This window comes from Pholis gunnellus, assembly GCF_910591455.1.
Source record: "Pholis gunnellus genome assembly, chromosome: 7".
In the NCBI taxonomy this organism is placed as follows: Eukaryota; Metazoa; Chordata; class Actinopteri; order Perciformes; family Pholidae; genus Pholis; species Pholis gunnellus.
This window is the reverse complement of record NC_136533.1, coordinates 18,101,958-18,112,352: the sequence shown is the minus strand read 5'-3', so window position 1 is coordinate 18,112,352 and position 10,395 is coordinate 18,101,958. Positions and strand designations below refer to the sequence as shown.

The 10,395-nt window shown below is 41.7% G+C and overlaps 2 protein-coding genes across 2 annotated transcripts; one reads left to right on the top strand and one right to left on the bottom strand.

The window, feature by feature from the left end:
- Nucleotides 1-507: 507 nt before the first annotated feature.
- LOC306698698 (E3 ubiquitin/ISG15 ligase TRIM25-like) lies at nt 508-4,662 on the top strand. Its single transcript, XM_079163146.1, has 6 exons — nt 508-1,094; nt 1,177-1,272; nt 2,802-3,047; nt 3,160-3,304; nt 3,418-3,495; nt 3,581-4,662. Exons 1-6 carry the CDS (start codon nt 510-512, stop codon nt 4,102-4,104), a joined length of 1,674 nt encoding a protein of 557 aa, XP_079019272.1. The 5' UTR covers nt 508-509; the 3' UTR covers nt 4,105-4,662.
- A 318-nt stretch (nt 4,663-4,980) lies between these two features.
- Nucleotides 4,981-7,732, bottom strand: slc15a5 (solute carrier family 15 member 5; the record flags this gene model as incomplete). The annotated part of the gene is made up of 8 exons (XM_079162757.1): nt 4,981-5,122; nt 5,233-5,341; nt 5,460-5,591; nt 5,774-5,962; nt 6,123-6,309; nt 6,410-6,630; nt 6,711-6,880; nt 7,518-7,732. 8 exons carry the CDS (start codon nt 7,730-7,732, stop codon nt 4,981-4,983), a joined length of 1,365 nt encoding a protein of 454 aa, XP_079018883.1.
- Nucleotides 7,733-10,395: the final 2,663 nt, after the last annotated feature.

Here is a 10,395-nt window from a genome sequence, read left to right as displayed (position 1 = left end):
GTAAAAGTACAAGTAAATGCTGTTAATAAAAAAGCAAAGCGTCAGAATTTTGAGAATTATGAAGTTTATTCTTTTAAAGGCAGCAGAAAGCCTGCATTTTTTAACTTTTTATTTGAAAACAGCTGCTGTTGCTGGAAATTAAGTTCATGCCAGTAAAGTTGCAGGTTGTTGAACAAAAACAAAAAGCTGAAAGTCACCAACATGTTCTGTGGAGCATAAAAGGACAGTAGTCAAATACTTTACTGTGGATTCATCACAATGTATGACCTCATTGCAGTACTCATTAATCCATTGTCAATATGGAAATATTGATTATGTGTGTTTAAAAAAAATCATTGAGTAAAGTTGCTTTGACTCAAGTTTGGAAACTCTTAATGTTTGACTCTGATAGTGCAGGGACTTTGTTCTACTCTGTAACTCACAGACCAGTCAGCACATGTGAGTCACCAATAAGCCACTCCTCCTTCAGAGAAAGCGAAAGTAACTCCGTCAGTCTGAGCGGGAGAACAATGGCGTACAGTCCGGATTTGTTCGACTGCTCCATCTGTTTACAGATACTGGATGATCCTGTAACGACGGCCTGTGGACACAGTTACTGTACACAATGCATCAATGCCTTCTGGGATGTGTATAGTAACAGCGGAAAGAGTTACAGCTGCCCTCAGTGCAGGCATACGTTCTCCCCCAGGCCTGTCCTGAAGAGGAACACACTTCTGGCTGCCCTGCTCGAGGAACACAAGAGGAAACAAAGTCAAAATGATGCTGCTGCTGCTGCTGACACCTATGCTGCACCTGGTGACGTGCAATGTGACGCCTGCACAGAGAGAAAGAGAAAAGCTTGGATGTTCTGTCTGATGTGTTTGGCCTCTTACTGCGAGACTCACCTGAAGCCTCACTTTGAGTTGCCACCACTACAGAAACACATTCTGATTCAAGCCTCTGCATGGATCAAAGACAGCATCTGTGGCCGTCATGGCAAACCTCTGGAGATCTACTGCCACTCAGATCAGCAGTTCGTATGCCTGCTGTGTATGATGGATGACCACAAAGGTCATGACACGGTGACAGTTGCGGCAGAGAAGTGTGAAATGCAGGTAATTCAGTTCATCCCCATGCTCAAGTAATCTTTAATGTCATTGAGGTTCTGAAAAAGATCCTGGATTTGTGTTTCAACAGAAACAACTGGAGCGAGGCAAACAGGAAATTGCAGACAGAGTGCTGAATTCAGAGAAGAAAATGGCAGAGCTGAGGCAGTCTGCAGACTCTATAAGAGTGAGTGCAAACAAAAGTACTTCTACTACTATTCATAAATAAATGTATTTACTTTCAAAATCCTGATACAAGAAAGTCAATGTACTCATTTGCTGTTAACGGACAGATAAAGATACAAGAAAAAGGGTGTGAACTGTGGGCAACAGTGGAGTTTCACTTCTCTTTTGTGCACATATGTTTGACAGCGAAGAATGATGACGATATTGAGCCTCTGACACACTTATATGAATACGGAAAATGAAATAATAAAAAATAAAAAATAACAGGCTTGGTGCATGCTGACTGTATATTTACCATTCCAATACCTGTACTTATATATATATCACATTATTCAGTTTACCAGAAAAAGATTTAGTATGTCCCCGTTCATAGTATAATACCAGGACTTTTTGCAGTATGCAATCCAGCATGTTTTCCTGGCTATTCTGACCCACAATCCTTTGTGCAGCAGATATATCAGAATCAGCTTTATTGGCCATGTATGTGTGCGCATACATGGAATTTGACCCCGGTTACACATTACTGTCATCGTACATACACACACATGAAATATATACAATAACAAGAGAAATATAAAAACAAGGACATTAAAGACAACAAGTAGAACAGAGAAACTAAGCATAAACATTTAACATTTAAGTACTATGTACAATATAAATATATATCTAAGAATATATGAGCATAAAGAACAACACAATGACAATGGACAATGGATTCGGGATATTAGCGCAGAAGGTGATAATAGTGCAAGTAGTGCAAATGAAGATGCAATATGTCTGTTTACTTGTTCATGAGAGTGACAGCCACTGGAAAGAAGCTGTTCCTGTTTTCTGGTGGTTTTGGCATACAGAGCTCTGTAGCGCCTACCAGAGGGGAGAAGTTGGAACAGCTTGTGTCCAGGGTGTGAAGGGTCTGCAGTGATCTTTCCAGCCCGTTTCCTGACTCTGGAGGTGTACAAGTCCAGGATGGGGGGCAGGCTGGAACCAATGATCATCTCTGCAGACCTGACAATCCATTGTAGTCTGTTTCTGTCCTGTTTAGTGGCCGATCCAAACCACACAGTGATGGAGGAACAGAGAAGCTAACCGTCTCCTGGCTGTATCTTCATATTTTCCAAATAGACATGCGAGTGGTATCGATCTTCTCCTTTAACTCCAGGCTAAAAAGTGTACACCCCATAATGCAAACTACTCCATTTAAATTATATATTTATATTTTAGATTTTTATACTTTGAATAATCATCATTGACCTGAGGAGGTAAAACAAATATTTGTCTGGAGTGTCCAGACCCCTAGGTTGGGAACCACTGACCTAGATCACTATCACAGGCTATAAAAAATGTCAAGTGTTTGACATGTGTTTTTTTTTTAAATGGCAAAAAAAAAACTGTAACAGAATTCCAGTTACTTATGATATGCTGCATAATAACTTAAGGGAGTTTAAAGTAGCCCGGGTTTTTGTAAATATGCTGTAACTCAAAATAGTCATCAATCATAACAGGACAAATGTTGACTGTTTCCCATACAAGGATGCCGCATGGGAGGCGGGTGATGACCTTGAGCGACTGTGTGTTGAGCGCATCCGTTTATTCGTCCGCTCTGTGGAGAGGAAGCGCTCTGAGATGAGAGAGAAATTTGGAGAAGCAGAGAAAGCTGGAGTGGACTGGACCAACAATCATCTCGGCCAACTGGAGCGTGAAGTGTTAGAGCTCAGGAGGAGAGAGGATGAACTCCACCAGCTCTCACTGACAGAGGACCCCATTCAGTTTCTGCTGGTGATTACATGTTTACAGTCTTAGAAAGTATCTCACAATTTGTATCTCATTTTTGCCGCTTAATTAAAAGAAAATGTTTTAGTCACACAATGTATTTGTTGGCCCTGTGCAGGGTTTCCAAGCTCTGGGTGACCTCCCCGTGTTCACAGACTCACATGAACGACTGACAGAGTTTACCTCCGCACAAACGGATAAACTGAAAAATATGTGCAGCAAAGAAAAAGAAGAATTATTCAGTCACTGTGAAGAAAATCTGGGTAAGTAAGACCAGAATCGGATCCCTAAACCTTGTAATTGAGTTTGGTCTAGTCTGTGCATTTCCTGTGATTGTATAGACAGAAACATCAGTTTTTTGTTTTTGTTTCTTCAGTGTCAAACCTGCCAAAGTTGTGTGACAACATCAATGACATACCAACATCAAGGACATACCTTTTGAACAGATATAAGAGTAAGCACAATGTTAATTCACTTTGCATAAATATCAAACATGAAGAGATTCCCCAGCCAAATGAATGTTTCATCTTTCCCTGCAGACTTCACAGTGGAGGTGGATCCCAACACAGTGGCTGCATGTCTTTGCTTGTCCGACAAAAACGCAGCGATATCGTGGAGTGACAGTGACCAGGCTCATCCTGATCACTCCGACAGATTCACCTTCTATCACCAGGCGCTGTGCAAAGTGGGCCTTGACGGCAGCCACTACTGGGAGGTGGAGTGGGATGGTGGCATTGTGGACTTGGCCCTGTCCTACAGAGGCATCGAAAGAAAGGGTTCAGGCAGCGGCTGCTGTTTCGGCCACAATGAGCTCTCCTGGAAATTAACCTGCTCTTCGTCCGGCTGCACATTTTGGCACAATAATCTTCACAAAGGCCAGATTCCTCCGGTTCTCTCTCGCAGAGTGGGCATACACCTTGATTACGAAGCAGGAACACTGGGCTTCTACGGTGTTTCTGGCTCGGACAGTTTGACACGGCTGCTCCAAATCCAGACCACCTTCACTGAACCTCTCTATCCTGGGTTTTCTGTTGATTTAGGTTCAACACTGAAAATATGTTAAATCTAAGCCAGCTTGTAAAAACATGTTAGCCACAAGAACAACGTACAGTATATGAGAATCTTTATTGTGAATCAAAGAGTGAAAAATGGAAATTTCTTCTGGTATATTTTGCCTCTTAAATGTTCCTAAATACATGATCAAAATACCTTGTTTTATCACTGATAAAAGACAACTTTTTTATATGAGGATAAACCAAATGTCTTTGTTCTGTTCTTTATGCTCTAATGGAATAATGTTCCCTTAAGCCTAAGTTGATCAAATCACAAATCACAGCACATCTTCAAAGGGGCCGTGAAAAGATTGTTTCTCAGTAACGTGTAACCTGATTTTAGTTATGAAAATGTCTTGGAACATATCGGCTGTTTTGTCTTTGAGTTTCATGTTTTTTACATGTTGCTCGTTGTATGTTGGAGGACCACAATGGAAATAAGCCATTTAAGATTTGTTGTTTTAATCATTGATGATGTTTATTTTGTACTTTTACTTATCAAACAAGTAAATCAAGCAGAGTGTATTTGCTCTAGTTTAACAATCTCAAATAAAGGACCATGCTAATGACATGTCTGTCATTTATTTGATCTAATGTGCTAATATTGACATTCAGTGTTCTAAATATGAGTTGCAAATGTATCTCAACATAATTCACTCATTTACAGGTCATTTTCACAAAATTCAAATAACGGTCCACAGTTACAGTCTGGGACATGTTCAATAATAAGCATCAATTCTGTAATTACATTATGATTGTACAAACAACATAATGATGTTCATTCCAAATACTATATATATATAGTTCACAATTTCTCAAGTCACAGACTTTAACATAATAACATGCAGCGCCAGCGCCACTAACAGCAGATACAATAATGAAGGCGGTCATAAAATAGATTCAACAGATTGGTTTGTGTAGGAGCAATCCACAGTGTCGTAGAAGCGCAGACAGGCCTTGTAATGCAGCAGCTTCTCAGTCAGAGGGCTGATGGTCAGAGCCTTACCCTGCACAGTCAGGTCTTTGTACCTGGTCAGCATCAGTGAGATGAGAATGACAGTGTTTGTTATGCAAAATGAATAATCTAATTTAACTTGTATTCCACATGTTTTTATGTATTATATGATCTGTAGGCCTACCTGTTAGATACGCTCCAAAACACAAAGGTATTTACAGCCATCAGTGTGGCCAGGAGGAAGAAGAACCTCTCCAGATTCCCATCATGCAATATGTTTGGGTAGAAGTTACCTGTGTGTCAACGTGGTCATATCAGCATCAGTAGCATCGTTTTTTCAATCAAATTCCCGTGTCAATGTAATTTGTTATTGATAGAAAACAGGCAATGCAGTATTTGTACTAATTTTACCTCCAGAAAGAAAGAACACCAGCTGAATGATGAAGGCTCCCAGAAAGCAGCCTCCTCCGTAGGACAGGGTGAGGAAGTGCAGGGAGATCCCTCTGATGTGGCTCGGGGTCAGCTGGAAAGATATGAGGGAACCTGCCAGAGAGGAAGTGACAGCATAAGCGTTAGATCGTCTTTCCTGCTCTTTATTTGTGACATACAGGGCAGCATTTCTGACCGGGGAAAGTCAAATGCCTTTTAGTGCCAGTTTGTGGCAAGATGCACCATGTAAGACCGGCATCAAGTGAAATTATGGGGACCTTGAGTCTGTCACATACATGCAGGAGTGACGAGAGCCTCTGCGAGACCAAGCAGGATGTACTGAGGAGCCAGCTGGAAACATGGCATGGACGACACTTGCAGAACTTTTCCAGACAGGGTCTGCTCCACCAGCGGGTATGCCTTTCTCTGCAGCTCAGACAAACCTGCCACCAGGACCGACAGGGTGGCACATGCATGGCCCAGAGCTGGAAGGGGAGGATGGACAGGGAGGGGTGATGAGAGAGGGGGCTGCAGAATAATTACAGGAGGACAGAGGGAGGGTGAAAGAGGTAGAAGAGCAAGAGAGACATTAGAATTATGTGTGCATTAGTGAGGGTGTGCGTGTGTGCACGTGGAGATACTCACTGATGACTTTTACAGGGGCCAGAGGAGTTTTTTCCTTGGAGAGGTAGCAAGTGGTCACACATTCGATCAGTGGCGCTAAGAGCAGCAGAGGTAGGATACTGATCACATTCATGGCGCCGATGGGCAACAGGAGGTTGGTGAGGTGAAGGTTTGAGTTCATCGTCTGTATGTAGTAGCCTGAGGGAATCTGTAGAAAACATTCTTAGTCTCCCTTCATGTGATAAAACATGGACATGATCCTTTTTCATGCTTTATAATAAAGACCCATAATATTCCCAGTGACCTGCCTGTGTGATGCAGGCTCTGTAAAGCAGCTGAAGGCCATAAAGAGGGAAGAGCTTGGCCAGGACTTTGACGTTTTCGACATGCGTTTCGCTGTAACGCCCGCCATTGTTCTCTTTGGCCCGGTCCAGCCAAGATCCCACATCTCCACTCAGGTGACGATAGTGGAGGCAGCACATCTTGAGAGAGTTCAAGAAAACTCCCAGTGTGGTCAACAGTGATCCACCTGGAACAGAATGAAGTGTGTGTGGCACTGTATGTAGTGTGCCGGTATACCAGTTTGTATGTCTTTTTCATGTACGTTACCTTTATTTGGTTTATAGGTGAGTTTGTTCCGCATCATGTGTATGGCGATTAGAGCCAGCAGCACAGAGGTGAAGGGGATAAGGAAGCCCAGATTTTTGCCCACAGACTGCTGGATGTAAGCGATACCCAGAAACACAACAGTGGAATTCAGGTTGACCAGCCAGTAGAACCTAAACATAAATAAAACAAATATCACTCTCACTTCCCTCCTGAACATACTGTTTGCAGATGTTACCAAATAACACATGAGTAGATGGAAACATTATTTCCATCTACTCATAAGTAGACACATTTTAGCCATGCTAGTGGCGTGGCTATAGTGATGGCCACGATTGTATGAATTGCCGTGAAACAATCCAGGCATTCATGATCCCCAGAAGAGGAACCCCACTGACTTTGCTGATTCTTTGACTTTACCTCTAGTGCCACCATGATGTTGCATTTTTGTGATATATCTTGACAACTGTTGAGTGGGTTCTCAAGAAATTTGGTACAAACATTCATGTTCCCCTAACCATGAATTGCATGATCTACAGACTTTTCGTCTAGCACCATCATTAGGTGATTTTAATGTCAAAATGACTGTGAAATGACCTCCACAATCACCCAAGCGCCACTTATGGGGCATTAGAGTTCTTGCTTGCTCGTCATAATCAACCAAGAACATGCAAGGTGTGCTTGTTTCTTGTCTCCATGCAGAATAACTGAACTGTAAAGAACCTCATGTGACAATATCAATGGATTGTTTGGAGTCTGATCATTGACTAACCAAGTGAATGCTTGTATTCAGACGGCGACACCACTCACCAGTTGAAGAAGGACAGGAGCTGGTGCTGATTGTAGCACTGCAGGCTGTAGGCTCCCATGGGACAGAGGATGGCCCGGATGCCGCCGATGCCCAGTGCAGCAGCCAGGAGGCCGGTGTAGAACAAGATTTGCTGCTCCCGAGGATCCAGCTGGTGCGTCATGTGATGAGTGTCAATGTAGAAATCTTCAAACGGGAATGCCACCACGGGCAGCATGGCTGTGCCTAGAAAGCACAAGTGACAGGTGAAGATCATGGTATGTGGTTGCAGCTATAGATTTCAAGCAGGAGTGTAACTTCACAGAAGCAGATCCATGACTAAGCGCCTTAATAGAATTACTAACGCTCATAAAATGAGCTCACACAAAAGGTTGAAATGTGTCACATATTTGTGCAACTGTCTCGTTCATGTCACAGATAACATTTTGTCTAACTGGCAGAGTTGACCCTCATTACATAATACGTCTAATCACATAACAGAAATAAACTACAGTTTTAGCACAAATTGAATCACATCAGACAACATGAATTAACTATTAACTGTGTCTTACCGAAGAAATGAAGGAAAGCACACACGTAGAGCACCTTGCTCCTTCCCAGGCAGGTCTCTGCAAACCACCCAACCAGAACAGGGGTCAGGGTGCTGGCTCCTATGAAGCACAGGTTGACTGTCGCAGCCAGGTAGTTATCATAGCCCAGCTTCACGGTGCAGAAGAGAATCGTGTTGCATACAATGCCAAAGAAAGTGAATCTCTCACACAGCTCCACAAGCAGTACACAGATGATAACTTGAAGCTTCTTGCGGGACTTCCTTCGTGGTCCAGAGTCTGGAAGAGGGGCCTGAGAGAGTCGACGCAGTCGCCCTCTGCGCTCTGGCAGTCTCTGAGGGTCTCCTGTCACCATACCACCTGGCCAGTGAGCTGGCTGCTGGGCTGCTCGGTTGGCTGGATACAGTCAGTAAGGGACCATGTAGAGCTCTGAATGAGAACCCTTCGAGGAGAGGACCAGCAGAGGCCAGAGCTGGAATCCCTCACCCTGGTGTGACTCTGGAGACACATTGGATCAGACACACCTACCTGCATTCTGCTCATGCTGGCTGCTGATTATCCTTCTGTGTCATGATCTTACTCAGAACTGTGGACGCCTCACAGGGAAGTGACTCGTTATAGAAAATTGTATCCAGGAGGAGTGATGGATGGGAGCGATGTAGAGAGCGCCCTAGAAATATGTATTACCGACAAGATACAGACATGTGGTTGTTGTTCTTTTTTCATTAATGACTTATTCAGAGCAGTGCTGGAGAGTAACTAAGTACACAAGTACTTAAGTACAAATATTCAGGTACTTTTTACTTTTGTTCCATTATATTTCAGAGGTAAATATTTTAGGTACATTTTTACTCCACGTAATTTATTTGATAACTTTAGTTACTAGTAACTTTGCAGATTCAGATTATTAATACAAATGTTGTCAACAATTAAATCATGAGAGGCATAGTTAAAATTCACCCCACACATAAATGCATCAATAACTCATTGACATAAAATACACAATATCTGAAATAGACGTAATGCATAATCCGTACTTTTACTTTAGATATGTCTGTAGACTTTATCTTTCTGTACATTTAATTTACTGAAGTTTTGGATGCCAGACTTTTAATGCTAACAAAGTATTTCTACCCTGTGGTATTGATACTTTTACTTCTTCGACCACTGATACAGAGTTACTAAAGCTGGACACTGCTGGCACTTGTTTTGAAACTTTAATCAAACTAAATAATTGTTTGCAATGAACAAAGTCGCTGGTTAAATGATTATCAACAACTCTGAGACACTGCACGATGTTGTCTACGTAGTAGGCTTTAACATTAGGAGACACTGAACAAGACAACAAATACATGTTGTGCTGCAAGTAATTACAAACACTCACAAAATGCCGCATGTCTTTGTGAAAGCAGCCCTTCAGTGTACACGCTCAAATTAGAACGCCAGCTGGTAATTAAACTGATAATGTTGAGTGGGAGTGAGACAGAGTGCACTGGCAGGTCAACTTAAACTGGATGAGAGCTGCTAGACAAAGAATAACATGCCTGTTATTACAGGGAGTGAACTCACTGTCTGAAGCACAACAAAAAAGCACAACTCAGTCAAGGACTGAACAGCATAACACTGGAATACAACAGTACCTGATCTGGGGATAATAATATTATATTTTCACTCAGAAACTATCACCAAAATAAGATCAAATAAATAATTTTAGCAAATCTGAATAATATAGTACAACCTCAGTATAAATAAAGGTTTTTTATCTTCTAAATGTCCTAAAGCGTTCTTTCATGAAGAGACATGAGCTGCAGTTAAATTAGCATCTTACAATCTATGACAAGAGGAATCACAGGCCTTGCTTATGAATTGTAACATGATTGTTTTTATGAAGGCCTGAATATTCTTCTATACTTCTAATCGAATGAAATAATTCATAATTGGAGGTAAAATTGAGGAAACAATGTAAAGCTTTATTGTAATTGTCTCCAACAGCAATATTGCATCTGCACCTCCAATCAGGCATCATTCAGATAAATACAAATGTACAATATGAAATTACCAATTATACAATCAAAATAGAAGAGGGTAAATAATGAGATATATTGCAACAGCAACAAATTGCATTTAGCCCCTTTATATTATTCCTTTTTTTTACATTATGCCATTTTTACAAAACAATATTATTCTAATTTTTGTTTCTAGATAAAGATATATCTACGTAAAAAACCTGACATGTTGAAGAGACATACGTGTTGCGTGTAAGCGTCACCATGGTTACAGAGGCTGCGTTCAGCTGAGCGTTGTGGCGCGGTGTATCATGGGAAAAGAGCTG